The sequence below is a fragment of the Alligator mississippiensis genome, chromosome 14, assembly GCF_030867095.1.
Source record: "Alligator mississippiensis isolate rAllMis1 chromosome 14, rAllMis1, whole genome shotgun sequence".
NCBI classification, from domain to species: Eukaryota; Metazoa; Chordata; order Crocodylia; family Alligatoridae; genus Alligator; species Alligator mississippiensis.
In genome coordinates, this window is record NC_081837.1 from 42,487,839 (window position 1) to 42,504,703 (window position 16,865).

At 50.6% G+C, this 16,865-nt stretch overlaps 2 protein-coding genes across 2 annotated transcripts in view; both read left to right on the plus strand.

Moving 5' to 3' along the window:
- The window catches only part of LOC102559728 (complement receptor type 2), a 30,546-nt gene extending 27,168 nt beyond the window's left edge, over positions 1-3,378 (plus strand). Inside the window, exons 28-32 of the mRNA XM_059717570.1 lie at positions 790-966; positions 1,618-1,800; positions 2,002-2,184; positions 2,556-2,732; positions 3,152-3,378. Coding sequence (XP_059573553.1) covers positions 790-966; positions 1,618-1,800; positions 2,002-2,184; positions 2,556-2,732; positions 3,152-3,378 — 947 coding nt within the window. The remainder of the gene's footprint in view (positions 1-789; positions 967-1,617; positions 1,801-2,001; positions 2,185-2,555; positions 2,733-3,151) is intronic.
- Positions 3,379-3,674: 296 nt separating this feature from the next.
- Positions 3,675-16,865, plus strand: part of LOC106740510 (complement receptor type 2) — a 35,844-nt gene continuing 22,653 nt past the window's right edge. The window contains exons 1-18 of the mRNA XM_059717571.1: positions 3,675-3,753; positions 4,145-4,321; positions 4,740-4,922; positions 5,122-5,304; positions 5,676-5,852; positions 6,315-6,410; positions 6,694-6,876; positions 7,308-7,484; positions 7,904-8,086; positions 8,286-8,468; positions 8,910-9,086; positions 10,340-10,498; positions 11,278-11,457; positions 12,177-12,359; positions 13,153-13,329; positions 13,862-14,044; positions 15,890-15,986; positions 16,373-16,458. Coding sequence (XP_059573554.1) covers positions 3,675-3,753; positions 4,145-4,321; positions 4,740-4,922; positions 5,122-5,304; positions 5,676-5,852; positions 6,315-6,410; positions 6,694-6,876; positions 7,308-7,484; positions 7,904-8,086; positions 8,286-8,468; positions 8,910-9,086; positions 10,340-10,498; positions 11,278-11,457; positions 12,177-12,359; positions 13,153-13,329; positions 13,862-14,044; positions 15,890-15,986; positions 16,373-16,458 — 2,863 coding nt within the window. The remainder of the gene's footprint in view (positions 3,754-4,144; positions 4,322-4,739; positions 4,923-5,121; positions 5,305-5,675; positions 5,853-6,314; positions 6,411-6,693; positions 6,877-7,307; positions 7,485-7,903; positions 8,087-8,285; positions 8,469-8,909; positions 9,087-10,339; positions 10,499-11,277; positions 11,458-12,176; positions 12,360-13,152; positions 13,330-13,861; positions 14,045-15,889; positions 15,987-16,372; positions 16,459-16,865) is intronic.

Below are 16,865 nucleotides of genomic sequence, written 5' to 3' on the forward strand. Positions count from 1 at the left end.
GCAGGTTTAGGTGTGGGTGAAGTTTACCTTCTCCTTGCATACTTCTAGTCAACAGTATAAAGATTCCTGTAATTTTGGCTAGGGACAGAAGTTACGCATAAACTGGTTTAAGTGATCGGAAACTGGTTTAAACCTGTAACAAAACAGAAGTTCAGTGCACATAAACTGCTTTAAAATGGACAAAACTGGTTTAAGATAAACGTGGTTGGATGTAGTATCAGATTTAACTGATTTAGGTGAAACTAGTTTATGGAATTTCTGTCCCAGACCCCTTCCTCGTTCAAGTCAACTCACAGTCCCCCAGCATCCCAGGACGCTTTGCAGCCCTGGGCTATGCTGTCTGCTCCAGTGGAGCAGGGGCTGCCTCGTCCCTCCGCTCCCTAGCCTGCTTCCTGCCTGCATCCATCAGGCCGTAGGGACCAGGGCGTGGGGGGGGGGGTGGAGAACAGACCCCTGAGCCCCCCTAGCCAGGGTCTAGACAGCACATGGAGGAGGGAAAGTCCCTGTGGTGGGGCTTGTGATGGTAAACGTGGGTCAGCGTATATACTAACAAGACTCGATTACTGGAGGAGGTAAAAGCTGTCTGGTGGTAGTGCTTAGAAGCCCCTGGAATGGATCAGAGGCCCCCGGTGATAGAGACTGTACAAACAGGCAAGAAAAAGATAGTCCTAGCTCAACAAGCAGCTATTCTAAACACAGGGGAGAAAAGATACTTCGTAGATTAGACAGATAATTGGTGATGAGAACAAGATTACTGTGAAGCCTTAATTACGCTTTCATGGTCTGCAGCTGGCTGTGAAGTCCCAAAGCTTCATAATGGAAGAATCCTTGGATTAAAGCTCGTCTACAACCATGGAGACAGCGTGACAGTGGACTGTGATCCAGGTTACACTGTGAAGGGCACCCCTGTATCTCAGTGTCAGGTTGATGGGATGTGGGATCCTCCTGTTGCTGTCTGTGAAAAAGGTAAAGGAGCCTGAGTGTTTGATATGCAGTCAGCTGTGAGTGCCCATTTGATGAGCACTGTGTCACAACAGGCAACAATCCTGGGAATGTATCTCAGATCTGCAAGGGGACTAGACTTAATCTGTCACATGGCTGATCCTTCCTACCTTCATTTGTGTAGTAACTTGTGTCTGCCTTTTCTTCAAAAACAGCACAGAGGAAGCAAGGCCTGGACTGCTTGTCTTCCCATTACACTATTCCTAAATCAATGGTGACCGTTGGTTATCAGAGAAGCATAATAAGATGAAAAAAGTGCCCCTTTTATTTAAAGTTCTCTCAACAATGAAGTGCACATTAAGGACCAAATCCAGTCCTACCATAAACAGATGCAAAATGAATCTATTATTATTATCATTAACGCAGGGAATTATTAACACAGGGAAGTGTTGGAGGGGGGAGTAAAGAGGGTAGAACTGCATCTGATCATGATAGAGGATCAGAGGTAGGTGAATGGGATGGGGGGCAATAGGTGGGCAGTGTTCTTAGGGAACCGAGCTAAAGTCCCAGCCAGGAGCACTGGGTTGGCTTCTGTGCTTGCTGGGGGAATATTTCCTCATTTTTTAAATACCCGAAATGAGCCTTTTCAGGTCACACCGTCTTCCCTCCCTGCAGTGCGGCAGTGCCCCCTGCCACCAAATATCACTCACGCTGAGCACAGCAGCCGAGATGTGGAAACATTCACCCTGGGGATGTCTGTGAATTACAGCTGTGAGCCAGGCTACTCCCTGGTGGGAGAGGGATTAATTAACTGCACAACATCTGGAGTCTGGAGCCTCCCGCTCCCTCGCTGTGAAGGTGCATTTGGGCTCTGTTTCCCAAAGGCTCAAGGAGGGGAGATTCTTAGGACTTCATTGTAAGAATCAAAAGTCACAACTGTGCCCAGACACTAGGAGGCAGCCAGCGTGGGGCACAAGGACCAGACTCTGAGGCAGGAGACCCGCGGGCCAAGCGGGCTGCCCCTTCTGCCCCCGCACACATTTCACGTTTCATTTCCAGCTGTCACCTGCCCGAACCCAGAGATCCTGAATGGAAGAAACCTCGATGGCTGGACCGCCACCTACAGCCCTGGGGACAGCGCGAGGTTGGAATGTAGTGCTGGCTACAGCCTGAATGGCAGCCGTGAGATCGTGTGTGGGGAGGACGGGGCCTGGCATCCTCCCATCCCAGTCTGCAATCAGGGTAAGCTTGAATGCTGGAGCAGGGGTGGGGGCAGATCAGACTGAGGGGTAATATCTGATAATGGAGGATGTGGCTGCCCTCACCTTGTCAGTAATGCTCGGGTTGTTCCAAGGGGAAAGCGTCCGTAGGGAAATGTCTGAAGCACCTTTGGACACAACATAACCCTCCCTTCTCTGCTGCTTCAGTTTGCATTTGAAATTTGTTGTATGGTGGCATCAGCACCACTATGGCAGCTCCTCATGATCACGTGTTCTCAACTGGGATGAATTTCCATGCTAAATTATAGCAGGGGATCAAGATTGGGTGGATTTAACAGGACTAGTGATGAGAACAAGGTAACGTGAGACTAATGACACTTTCCTGCTCTGCAGTGACCTGTGGATCTCCAAAAGTCCAGAATGGAAAAGCAACTGGTGCCAAACCTGTCCACAACCCCAGAGACACCGTGACAGTGGAATGTGATGCAGGTTACGCCGTGAACGGCACTCTCGAGTCTCAGTGCCAGGACGACGGCACGTGGGACCCTCCAGTCCTAGTCTGTGAAAGGGGTAAGGACTAGGTTTATTCTGTGTCACCGAGCAGATTGTCACCCTCATTTTGGTAACAACTGGGGTCTACCTGTTTGAAAAAGAGTGCTGAGGCCAGCCCTGACATCTGATGGAGACAGGTTCCCAAATTAATGATGAGTATTGTTTATCAGAGGAATATGGCGAAGTTAATGTTGGGAAAAGTTGTAGGGTAGGATTTGGGGAGGGTAAGGTGGCATGGATGTGGTCTGTTATTGCTATACTGTCAGAGGTAAGTGGACGGGATGGGAGACTGTAGATGAATGGTGTTCCCAGAGAGCTGAGTTGAAGTCCCTGCGGGAGCATTGGGCTGGTGTCTGTGCTTACTGGGGGAATGTTTCCTGACTTTTGAAATACCTGAAATGAGCCTGTTCAGGTCACACCATCTTCCCTCCCTGCAGTGCCACAGTGCCCCCTGCCACCAAATATCACTCATGCCGAGCACAGCAGCCGAGACGTGGAAACATTCACCCCGGGGATGTCTGTGAATTACAGCTGTGAGCCAGGCTACTCCCTGGTGGGAGAGGGATCGATTTACTGCACAACATCTGGAGTCTGGAGCCTCCCGCTTCCTCTCTGTGAAGGTGCGTTTGGGCTCTACGTCCCAGAGCTGCAAGGAACAGATTGATTTGAACAATGATGTTCTAAGAGTCACAAGTGTGCACAGACACTATCAGGCAGCCAGGGTTGGGCACCAGGACCAAACTCTGAGGCAGAAGCCCTGCTGACCAAGCAGACTGCCCCTTCTGCCCCTGCCCACATTCCACATTTCATTTCCAGCTGTCACCTGCCCAAACCCAGAGATCCTAAATGGAAGAAACCTAGATGAGTGGACCCCCACGTACAGCCCTGGGGACAGGGTGAGGTTTGAATGTAGTGCTGGCTACAGCCTGAATAGCAGCCATGAGATCCAGTGCAGGAACGATGGCATCTGGGATCCCCCAGTGCCAGTGTGCAGTCAGGATAAGCATGAATGCTAGGGAGTGGCGGGTCTATGTAAGGGGTAATATCCAAAGTGGAAAACAGAGATGACTTCACTGTGTAGGTAGTGCTCAGGTTGACATGGCCAAGTGTGAAGTTGCAGGAACCTGATCAAAATACACAAATGAAGAGTGAAACTGAGGTTTCTGCAAGGGAAAAGCGTCTGTAGGGAAATGTCTGAAGCACCTTTGGGCACTGGCACGACCCTCCCTTCTCTGCTGGTTCAGTTTGCATTTGAAATTTGTTGTATGGTGGCATCAGCACCAGTACGGCAGCTCCGCCTGATCATGTGTTCTCAACTGGGGCGAATTTCCATGCTAAATTATAGCAGGGGATCAAGATTGGGTGGATTTAACAAGACTAGTGGTGAGAACAAGGTAACGTGAGACTAATGACACTTTCCTGCTCTGCAGTGACCTGTGGATCTCTGAAAGTCCAGAATGGAAAAGCAACTGGTACCAAACCTGTCCACAACCCCAGAGACACCGTGACAGTGGAATGTGATGCTGGTTACGCCGTGAACGGCACTCACGAGTCTCAGTGCCAGGACGACGGCACGTGGGTCCCTCCAGTCCTACTCTGTGAAAGGGGTAAGGACTAGGTTTATTCTGTGTCACTGAGCAGATTGTCACCCTCATTTTGGTAACAACAGGGGTCTACCTGTTTGAAAAAGAGTACTGAGGCCAGCCCTGACATCCAATGAAGACAGGTTCCTAAATTAATGATGAGTATTGTTTATCAGAGCAATATGGCGAAGTTAATGTTGGGAAAAGTTGTAGGAGGGATTTGGGGAGGGTAAGGTGGCATGGATGCAGTCTCTCAATTGCAATACACTCGGAGGTAAGTGGATGGGATGGGAGACTGTAGATGAATGGTGTTCCCAGAGAGCTGAGTTGAAGTCCCTGCAGGAGCATTGGGCTGGTGTCTGTGCTTACTGGGGGAATGTTTCTGACTTTTAAAATACCCGAAATGAAACTGTTCAGGTCACACCGTCTTCCCTCCCTGCAGTGCTGCAGTGCCCCCTGCCACCAAATATCACTCACGCCGAGCACAGCAGCCGAGACGTGGAAACATTCACCCCGGGGATGTCTGTGAATTACAGCTGTGAGCCAGGCTACTCCCTGGTGGGAGAGGGATTAATTAACTGCACAACATCTGGAGCCTGGAGCCTCCCACTCCCTCGCTGTGAAGGTGCGTTTGGGCTCTGTTTCCCAGATGCTCAAGGATGAGATTCTTAGGACTTCATTGTAAAAATAAAAAATCACAACTGTGCCCAGACACTAGGAGGCAGCCAGCGTGGGGCACAAGGACCAGACTCTGAAGCAGGAGACCCGCTGGCCAAGCGGGCTGCCCCTTCTGCCCCCGCCCACATTTCACATTTCATTTCCAGCTGTCACCTGCCTGAACCCAGAGATCCTGAATGGAAGAAACCTCGATGGCTGGACCACCACCTACAGCCCTGGGGACAGCGTGAGGCTTAAATGCAGTGCTGGCTACAGCCTGAATGGTAGCCGTGAGATTGTGTGTGGGGAGGATGGGGCCTGGCATCCCCCCGTCCCAGTCTGCAATCAGGGTAAGCTTGAATGCTGGAGCAGGGGTGGGGGCAGATCAGACTGAGGGGTAATATCTGATAATGGAGGATGTGGCTGCCCTCACCTTGTCAGTAATGTTCGGGTTGTTCCAAGGGGAAAGCGTCCGTAGGGAAATGTCTGAAGCACCTTTGGACACAACATAACCCTCCCTTCTCTGCTGCTTCAGTTTGCATTTGAAATTTGTTGTATGGTGGCATCAGCACCACTATGGCAGCTCCTCATGATCACGTGTTCTCAACTGGGATGAATTTCCATGCTAAATTATAGCAGGGGATCAAGATTGGGTGGATTTAACAGGACTAGTGATGAGAACAAGGTAACGTGAGACTAATGACACTTTCCTGCTCTGCAGTGACCTGTGGATCTCCAAAAGTCCAGAATGGAAAAGCAACCGGTACCAAACCTGTCCACAACCCCAGAGACACCGTGACAGTGGAATGTGATGCAGGTTACGCCGTGAACGGCACTCTCGAGTCGCGGTGCCAGGATGACGGCACGTGGGACCCTCCAGTCCTGGTCTGTGAAAGGGGTAAGGACTGGGCTTAATCTGTGTCACCGAGCAGATTGTCACCCTCATTTTAATAACAACTTATATCTGCCTGTTTCAAAAAGAGCGCAAAGGAAATGAAGCCCAGCCAGCCCTGGCCTCTGATTTAGACAGGCTCCTAAATTAACTGGGGTCTACCTATTTCAAAAAGAGCTCTGAGGCCAGCCCTGGTTATCAGAGTCATATGGGGACGTTAATGTTGGGAAAAGTTGTTGGGGGGTTTGGGGAAGTGAAGGTGGCATGGCTGTGATTTGTTCTTGCTGTATGCTCAGAGGTAAGTGGGTGGGATGGGGGGCAATAGGTGGGCAGTGTTCCTGGGAAACTGAGCTAAAGTTCTGGCCGAGACCATTGGGCTGGTGTCTGTGCTTGCTGGGGGACTGTTTTGTAACTTTTGAAATACCTGAAATGAGCCTGTTCAGGTCACACTATCTTCCCTCCCTGCAGTGCGGCAGTGCCCCCTGCCACCAAATATCACCCATGCCGAGCACAGCAGCCGAGACGTGGAAGCATTCACCCCGGGGATGTCTGTGAATTACAGCTGTGAGCCAGGCTACTCCCTGGTGGAAGAGGGATCGATTTACTGCACAACATCTGGAGCCTGGAGCCTCCCACTTCCTCTCTGTGAAGGTGTGTTTGGGCTCTACGTCCCAGAGCTGCAAGGAACAGATTCTTAGAACGTTATTGTTGAAATCAGTCACAAGTGTGCACAGACACTATCAGGCAGCCAGGGTTGGGCACCAGGACCAAACTCTGAGGCAGAAGCCCTGCTGACCAAGCAGACTGCCCCTTCTGCCCCTGCCCACATTCCACATTTCATTTCCAGCTGTCACCTGCCCAAACCCAGAGATCCTAAATGGAAGAAACCTAGATGAGTGGACCCCCACGTACAGCCCTGGGGACAGGGTGAGGTTTGAATGTAGTGCTGGCTACAGCCTGAATAGCAGCCATGAGATCCAGTGCAGGAATGATGGCATCTGGGATCCCCCAGTGCCAGTGTGCAGTCAGGGTAAGCATGAATGCTAGGGAGTGGCAGGTCTATGTAAGGGGTAATATCCAAAGTGGAAAACAGAGATGACTTCACTGTGTAGATAGTGCTCAGGTTGACATGGCCAAGTGTGAAGTTGCAGGAACCTGATCAAAATACACAAATGAAGAGTGAAACTGAGGTTTCTGCAAGGGAAAAGCGTCTGTAGGGAAATGTCTGAAGCACCTTTGGGCACTGGCACGACCCTCCCTTCTCTGCTGGTTCAGTTTGCATTTGAAATTTGTTGTATGGTGGCATCAGCACCAGTACGGCAGCTCCGCCTGATCATGTGTTCTCAACTGGGGCGAATTTCCATGCTAAATTATAGCAGGGGATCAAGATTGGGTGGATTTAACAAGACTAGTGGTGAGAACAAGGTAACGTGAGACTAATGACACTTTCCTGCTCTGCAGTGACCTGTGGATCTCCAAAAGTCCAGAATGGAAAAGCAACTGGTACCAAACCTGTCCACAACCCCAGAGACACCGTGACAGTGGAATGTGATGCTGGTTACGCCGTGAACGGCACTCACGAGTCTCAGTGCCAGGACAACGGCACGTGGGACCCTCCAGTCCTAGTCTGTGAAAGGGGTAAGGACTAGGTTTATTCTGTGTCACCGAGCAGATTGTCACCCTCATTTTGGTAACAACTGGGGTCTACCTGTTTGAAAAAGAGCACTGAGGCCAGCCCTGACATCCGATGGAGACAGGTTCCCAAATTAATGATGAGTATTGTTTATCAGAGGAATATGGTGAAGTTAATGTTGGGAAAAGTTGTAGGGTAGGATTTGGGGAGGGTAAGGTGGCATGGATGTGGTCTGTTATTGCTATACTGTCAGAGGTAAGTGGACGGGATGGGAGACTGTAGATGAATGGTGTTCCCAGAGAGCTGAGTTGAAGTCCCTGCGGGAGCATTGGGCTGGTGTCTGTGCTTACTGGGGGAACGTTTCCTGACTTTTGAAATACCTGAAATGAGCCTGTTCAGGTCATACTATCTTCCCTCCCTGCAGTGCGGCAGTGCCCCCTGCCACCAAATATCACTCACGCCGAGCACAGCAGCCGAGACGTGGAAACATTCACCCCGGGGATGTCTGTGAATTACAGCTGTGAGCCAGGCTACTCCCTGGTGGGAGAGGGATCGATTTACTGCACAACATCTGGAGCCTGGAGCCTCCCGCTTCCTCTCTGTGAAGGTGCGTTTGGGCTCTGTTTCCCAAAGGCTCAAGGAGGAGATTCTTAGGACTTCGTTGTAAGAATCAAAAGTCACAACTGTGCCCAGACACTAGGAGGCAGCCAGCGTGGGGCAAAAGGACCAGCCTCTGAGGCAGGAGACCCGCTGGCCAAGCGGGCTTCCCTTTCTGCCCCCGTCGACATTTCACGTTTCATTTCCAGCTGTCACCTGCCCGAACCCAGAGATCCTGAATGGAAGAAACCTCGATGGCTGGACCGCCACCTACAGCCCTGGGGACAGCGTGAGGCTTGAATGCAGTGCTGGCTACAGCCTGAATGGCAGCCGTGAGATCGTGTGTGGGGAGGACGGGGCCTGGCATCCCCCCGTCTCAGTCTGCAATCAGGGTAAGCTTGAATGCTGGAGCAGGGGTGGGGGCAGATCAGACTGAGGGGTAGTATCTGATAATGGAGGACCTGGCTGTCCTCAGTGAGTAATGCTCAGGTTGACATGGCTAGGTGTGGAGATGCAGGAACTTGCTAAAAATACACAAATGAAAAAAGTGAAACTGAGGTTGCTGCAAGGGAAAAGAGTCTGTAGGGAAATACTTGCAGCACCTTTTGGGCACTGGCACGACCCTCTCTTCTCCATTGCTTCAGTTTGCATTTAGAATTTGCCATATGGTGGCATCAGCACCATTATGGCAGCTGCTCCTCGTCATGCTGTTTGGCCTGGGGTAAATTTCCATGCCAAATATAGAGGAGGATCAGAACCAGGTAGATTCAACAGGGAACTGGTGATGAGGATGAGGTAACCGACAGCTCTAATGACACTTCCCTGGTCTGCAGTTACCTGTGGATCTCTGAAAGTCCAGAATGGAAAAGCAACTGGTGCCAAACCTGTCCACAACCCCAGAGACACCGTGACAGTGGAATGTGATGCAGGTTACGCCGTGAACGGCACTCTCGAGTCTCGGTGCCAGGATGACGGCACGTGGGACCCTCCAGTCCTGGTGTGTTTAAGGGGTAAGGACTGGCTGTACTCCACATCACTTGGCAGATTCCCGTCCTCATTTCAGTAACAATTTAAAAAAGAGCACTGCAGAAGCGAAGCCTGGCTAGCCTTGCTGCCTGGTTAGCCTCCCTCCTTAATTAGTGACTGTTAGTTATCAGTGGGACATGGAGAAGTTGATGGAAAATGGGTTGGAGGGGGAGAGTAAGGGGGAGCTATACCCTCAATCTCTTTATAGACATTCATGAATCAGTGAATGGGATGAGGGGACTGCCTCTTCTGCCCTAGCTTCTATTTCTCATGCTTCATTTTCAGTGGTCTTCTGCACAAACCCAGAAATCCTGAATGGAAGGAAACTAGCTGCTCATGGCCTTGTGTACAGACCTGGGGACCATGTGCAGTTTGAATGCAGTGCTGGCTACAGCCTGAATGGCAGCCATGAGATCTGGTGTGGGGAGGATGGTGCTTGGGATCCCCCCCTCCCAGCCTGCAATCAGGGTAAGCTTGAATACTGGTCAGTGTCTGGTCAGTATGGGAGGTAATATCCAGCAGGGCCGTGTCCTGGCTGGGGGAGAAATACACAGTCTCAAATCCTGTGCTCAACTTCATGTGGGAAGGTGGAGAAACATTTCTACCGATCCGTGCAGCTTCATTTCTCTCTGCTTCTTGCTGTGAAAAGTGAACCCCTACTCTGCCCTGCCCCTCTGGCATGCAGAGCTCTGCTCCCACCATCTGCAGAGTGTCCCTATGGCTGGATGTGCTTACAAAAATGTCAGGGAAACTTTATTTTGCTTTTAGGATAAGATATTTGATCTTTTTAAGGGAGTGTCAGAGCACTAACATCACAGGCCCAGCTCCTTTGTGTGCTGAGTGAAGGGCTGACACTGCCTGTTGTCTCTGTCTCTTGTATATTCAAAGCGTGGTTTTTAGCGGTGTAATGTTGTCTCTGCAGCTGCTGCCATGACAAATGCACCTGTAGCACTTGCACTTGTTTGACCATACTACACTGAGCAGGAGCAGCATTACCGTATCAGGCAGACACAGCTGCTGAGCTTGTCCGTGGTCTCCCAAGGGCTGGTGCAGATGGTGTGGAAGCCTGCATGACATGTTTGCATGAGCTCACTAGGTCTAGTTTCAGTTGGATCTTGCTACATCAGCTATAGTCACTCCTCCAGTTTTGTACCAGATGTAGCCAGTATATGAATTACACTGGAAATCCTCCTTCCCTTCTCCCCTCTGTTAGAGCTGCCATGCTCTCCACCTCCAGCCATCGCCAATGGGAAGCACAGCGCCCAGGCCCTGGAAGCCTTCCCCAGTGGGATGTCTGTCAACTACAGCTGTGATCCTGGCTACTCCCTTGTTGGAGAGGCCTCCATCCATTGCACGGAGTCTGGGAATTGGAGCCTGCCTTTTCCACTGTGTGCAGGTACATATATTTCCTGTTGACTTCTTCCTTTTGCCTATCACTGTATCGGTCACAGAGCAGGACGTAAATTGAGGGTAGGAAACTGTGGGGAGGCAACTGGTAACACAGCCAAATTCAGAGCTTGGGACTGAGCCATCCAGTGAGGTGCACAGAGCCCTGCTCTCTGGGGCCACAAAGAGCTCTGTCTGCCTTGCTGGACTTCCATGCTCTTGTGACAGCTGAGGACATGCCTCCCTGTCCCTTGCAGGCAGTGTTTGATTGGAGTTGTGATATATAAATACCAAGGCTTGTGTTCTTGAGTAGAAATACATGACTAAAACAATGAAGTCAAATTGAGTGCCTCGGTAGGTAGATGCGTGCCATCTGCAAGGGCTTTGTTATAAGCATTGCTCTTACGATGGTTTAGTTTGCACTGAGGGTTTCCCACATAGTAGCATTACTACTTCTACTATAGGAGTTACTGCTTCTTCTAAGACACAACTTTCCCATGTTTGGAAGGCCTGATTCACTGGTTTGACTGAAGTAATGTTTCTATACCAGTGTGGCTTTGTACACAGATAACACATTCACATGCAAAAGATTTGTAGGTGTATTATGTTAAAGCTCTAAAGACTGGGAATAGATCTGAGGCCCTCTGTGGTAGGTGCCATACAAACACTCAGCCAAAAGCCAGCCCAATGAGCAGCTATTCTAAATACTGAGAGGAAAATCCCCCCCAGGACGACTCAACAGGGAAACTGATAAATGTAAGATCCTAACAGCACTGTTGTTCCTTTTAGCCATTGTGTGCAGAAAACCTGAAGTGCAGAATGGACGAATCCTTGAATTAAAGCCCGTCTACAACCCCAGAGACACCGTGACAGTGGAATGTGATCCAGGTTACACTGTGAGCAGCACCCGTGGGTCTCGGTGCCAGGATGACGGCACGTGGGATCCTCAGGTTCTCACCTGTGAGAAGGGTAAGTGTGTCCGAGTGCTCAAGGCACGGTCAGCTGTGGACGCGCTGTGAGGATCAGTGTGTGTGAGCACAGTGGCTAAAATATTTTGGGACCGTTTCTAAGATCCGAAACAGAAATAGCTCGTCTCTGTCACGAAGCTGATTTTTCCCCTCTCGGCTTGGGGCTCTGGGGTTGTTTCCCACTTACAGATGCCTTATCCAAGCTCTTTCTTTAGACTGTGCCCTCTTCCCTCCCTGCAGTGCCACAGTGCCCCCTGCCACCAAAAATCACTCATGCCAAGCACAGCAGCCAAGACGTGGAAACATTCCCCCCAGGGATGTCTGTGAACTACAGCTGTGAGCCGGGCTACTCCCTGGTGGGAGAGGGATGGATTTCCTGCACGGCATCTGGAGCCTGGAGCCTCCCGCTCCCTCATTGCGAAGGTGCGTTTGGTTTGGACCCTAGAGCCATAAGGAGGAGGCTGTTAGGACAGAAGTGATCTTAGGGGGCTTAATCATCCCCCAGTTCATTTTGTCATTAGGAACTAAAGCCCTCTTGCATTGGCCCCAAAGTGCTTGAGGCAATGAGAGCATTGACACCATAAGAGGTGGCTTGGCGGGCAGCAGATGCTAGCAGCCAGCCAGGGTGGGACAGCAGGACCAGGCTTGGAGGCAGACGCACTGCTTGCCAAGAAGGCTGCCGTTCTCCCCCAGCCCACCCTTTACTTATTTCATTTCCAGCCATCACATGCACAAACCCAGAGATCCATGATGGAAGGAAACTGGATGAACGTGGCCCCATGTATAAACCCGGGGACCGGGTGCAGTTTGAATGCAGTGCTGGCTACAGCCTGAATGGCAGCCGTGAGATCCAGTGTGGGGAGGATGGTGCCTGGGACCCCGCCATCCCAGTCTGCAGTCGGGGTATGTATGAAGCACAGTTTGGCTGGTCAGGGCAATGGGAAATATTTAGCACTGAGAAAGTGGCTGCCTTCATCTTGCAGGTAGCACCCAGCTTGCAATGGTGATTTGGAAAGATTTTGTATGCAAGAATTGGGTACAATAACAAACAGAAATGAATGAAACCAAAGATGCTAAAAGGGAAATGGTTCCCTGGGCAAACACATGCACCACCTTTAAGGCATTGCTATAACCCTTACTCTTGCAGTAGTTCAGCAGTCACCCAGTATTTTCTGTCTGGTCACGCTGCTGCTGCTGCTACAAAAACTTCTAATGACGACCTTTGGATTGGAAGCCTCGCTGTCCTGATCTGATTGAAGTCATGAGTGACTGGTGCCTCCTGAATCTGGAGGGGCACCTGCAGAAGTCACCAACAGCAGCAGCCCTGTCAGAGAGGGCACCAGCCCTACCGACAGTATCAGTTTCAGCTGTCGGGGGGGGCACGTGCACCCCTGTGCACCCCCTACCGGTCACCTATGATTGAAGCTATAGTGCAAAGGCAGTGTCTTTTTTTTATCTGCTAACAAGATTTTCAGGTCCGGAGGAGGTATGGCCTTGTGGTGAGTGCCTGGGAGCCCCTACAATGGATTAGAGGCCTCCTGTGTGGGACATGATACAAACAGACAAGAAAAAGACAGTCCTCACAACATTGCCATTCTAAAGATAGGGGGAAAAAGACAGCAGGTGCATTTGTCAGATAACTAGTGATGAGAATAAGGTTCCTGTGAGACCCTAATTGCGTTTCCCTGGTCTGCAGTTGTCTGTGGAACCCCAAATGTTCCCAGTGGAAGAATCTCTGGATTAAAGCCTGTCTACAACCCCAGAGACACAGTGACAGTAGAGTGTGATCTGGGTTATGCTGTGAATGGCACCCGTGAGTCTCGGTGCCAGAACGATGGGACGTGGGACCCTCCAGTCCCCATCTGCAAAAGAGGTGAGTGCACCTGAGTGTTGGATGCGTGGTCAGGGCTATTTGCCATGGACTGAGCAGTGTGTGTCTGGACAATGGCCAACAGGATCCTCAGACCGTTCTTCAGATCGGAAACTTTAATAGCTCATCTCTGTGTTCCTTGGTGACTTTTCTGGTTCTCATCTCTGTGGCTCCTCGGGTCTTCAGCTCTCGGATAGACCCCCCCCTCCACCCCGCCCCCCGCCAGAGACGCAATGCTCTGCACAGGGGTTAACTTCACTCCTTAATTAAAGTAATGGCCCAGTACTGGCATTCTCAGCCCTTGAAGATGATGGTGGGGAGCATGTAGGAGGGTGGCAGAGCTGCAGCATTGCTCTCCATAGATGTTTAGGTCAGGTGAGTGGCATGGAGGGAATGTAGGCTGGGAGCTTTACCCTGGTGGGAAATGCACTTGTCATTGGAGGGGCAGTTGTCTCCGTTCTGTGCATGCCAGTGGGGAGTAAGAAAAGCCTGGTCCAAGATCCTTTTTGCTGACTGCACTCTCCCCTCTTACTAGTGCCTCAGTGCCACCTGCCACCAAATATCACTCACGCCAAGCACAGCAGCCAGGATGTGGAAATCTTCCCCCCAGGAGTGTCTGTGAATTACAGCTGTGAGCCGGGCTACTCCCTGGTGGGAGAGGGGTGGATTTCCTGCACGGCATCTGGAGCCTGGAGCCTCCCCCTCCCTCACTGCGAAGGTGCGTTTGGGCTCTGTTCCTAGAGCCACAAGGAAAAGGCTCTTAGCACTGCATTGTAAAAATCAAAGCCACTCCCTTGGCCCAGATGCTAGCAGGAATCAGTGGGGAGGACATAGCAAGGCATGACATGTTCCTGAAGGTCTGGACTTTGTGTGGTGAATGCAAACTCTGCAATGTGAATGGGACAGAGGGGAATATTGTCCATGAAATTTCGTGTGGCATGTGGCATTTCTCTTCACTTATGACCTTCTTTGCTCCCTTCAGTGCTGCGGTGTCCCCTGCCTCCAAGTATCAGTAATGGGAAGCTCAGCAGCCAGGCGTCAGCAGTCTTCACCCCTGGGATGTCTGCAAGTTACAGCTGTGACCCTGGCTATACCGTGACTGGAGAGGCATCTATTTCTTGTACAGAGTCTGGAACGTGGAGCCTGCCCATCCCGCAGTGCAAAGGTGTGTTCCTCATCAGTCGGTTTGCTCAGCTGAGACCGCGCAACTCGTTCTTGGAGAGCGTTCTGGCAAGTCCGCCAGCGCCACGTGTCCCAGCCGTGAATTCAATCTGTAAAGAATCGGACACTGCTGGTGGTACCCTGGAGTGGTGCAGTCTGTTTTTTAAAGTCTCCGTAAATGTTTAGGTCATACTGGCGCACAGTTCTTGCAGCAAATTAACTAAAAATGTTAATGTGGGAACTTGCTGTTATTAGAAATGCAACGTCGTCATGGGTAAAAATAGCTACTGAAGAGGTAAATAACAAAACAAAACAGGAAGTTGCACTAATGTGTGCTGTCGGCTGAAAAATCCCGGGGCGGGGCCCCTTGCTAGGGATGAACTAAAAGATGCACTGTTAAGCAACAGGTTTTCATCAGTAACTGCTTTCTGATCCCAGCTCTGCCATCAGCTAGGTGGCCCAGTCATGTCCTACCCCAACCCACAGGATCAGAGATAAGTATGTCCTGAGCGCAGGCCGCTTTGGTATTGTTGAATAAATGTTCCCTGTATACAGAAAGTATTATTACAATGAATCGGATCCTCATCCTCAAACCTCTTGAGTCGCTAACTCCTCTTGATGTCTGCGATGATCAAAGTAAATCACCCCACAGTTAGCTTGCAGTATTACTGAACAGTAGTTTGGTTTATCTTCCTGGAAGCCGACATATCCAAAGCCGGATGTTACGAGTAGAGGCAACGGTTGTAAGGGCTGGTGGGTGGTTTTTTGTCTGTGTGCATATTTGTGTGTTTGGTGTGTATGTGAGCTTTTGCTGCTAGAATATTTCTGAGGCAGACTGGTCCTGTCTTTGTGGCAGTCTATGGTACATACCTTGCTCCTGAGATGCTCTCAAGTCGCATGTCAGCACAGTAGAAATGGTTCTAATATCTTGTGTGTGTTTTCTTTCTGGCTAGGTGGCCGTGGTGCCCCTCCGAGGTTAAGCTTTGCTGAGCTAAGGAACAAGTCTAAAACTCAGAATGGCTTTCCCGTTGGGACGACTGTGATGTACACTTGCCACACACCTAGAAATACCCCTTCCCACCCCCTTACCTACTTTAAGAAAAATGGTTGTGGTCAGAAGTGCTAAAGGTCCAGTGGATAGCTGTCACCCCAGTGTCAGTTGTTAGGAAAAGGTCTTCAAGGCACCAGGTTTTGTCCATGCGGCAAAAGAGAGAGACGTTTTTCTCTCTGTAACTGTCAATACATGGCTTTACTTGTCACATACCTTGGCATTTTCTCTGCCTTTCAAAGTCTCCTCTTTGTGGGTGGTTTGAACTGTTGCAGATTTTGCAGTGAGATGTGTCACTTAGCGTGCTGTGGTGTACCACGGCAGAAACTTCATACTAGTCTTCTGCCCTCCCAGGGAAGTCATGCAGTTATCCAGAAGAACCAGAGAACGGCACTGCTGTCCTAACAGATCTCCTGATTGGGTCCACAGTGAACTACAGCTGCGAGGAAGGGTGAGTATGAGGGTGTGTGAGCTGACTGGTTCTCTTTGTTCAGAGCTGTGGGATTTTTAAAGCTGTTTCCTCACCTTTCTCGGCAATTGTGCAAAGTTCAGCATCATTTTGGCCGGCCGAGTGATCGGACGACCCTCGCCAGGCTCTGCGGCGAGGCTCCAAACGAGCGGGGGAAACCTTGGGTTCACAGGCTCAAAAAATACCAGTGCATTGGACATCTACGGGATGCCTGACCACAACCGGTTGGTTTGCGCTGGCAACAAACTTTGTCCCTTAGACTTATAGATCCAAAGTCAGGCATGCTGGTGGCCACCTCCCGTGCCTGAGAAGTTAGGAGTTAAACTGGATGAGCTGACTCCAACTCATAACCCTCCTTTTAACTGTAGGTACAGACTGATTGGGGAGGCTCAGAGGCGCTGCGAGATTTCCGACATGGATGTTGCATGGAGTGGCACAGCACCCATTTGCGAGCGTAAGTAGGTCACCACTAGTGAGGCTTTTTTTTGACAAACTGCTTTTCTCTGGTAATGCCAGAGACACTGCACCAGCACTGCAGCTTTGACAGAGTCAGGCTTCCAAGGCCAGGATGCAGTGTCCCTGGTTGTGCTCGTTCTGCTCCAGGAGCAGTTTGACGTGGTTGTGGAAAGCAAAACATTTTGAAATCTCAGTGTTTCATGGAGTTGGGAAAACTGTTCCCACCCAGTTCTGGTCACTCTTTGGGTGTGAGCCTGAGGCCTTGCCTTTGGCAGGGGGTTCCTACTCCAGCTGTGCCAGCAACTCCTGTTGGTGCGGATGCCGCTTGCAGAAACCTACATCTCTCTGCTGGTGTGGCTCATGCTGGGTCCCCTGGAAGTGATCCGGTCTCTGCTGCTCACAAGA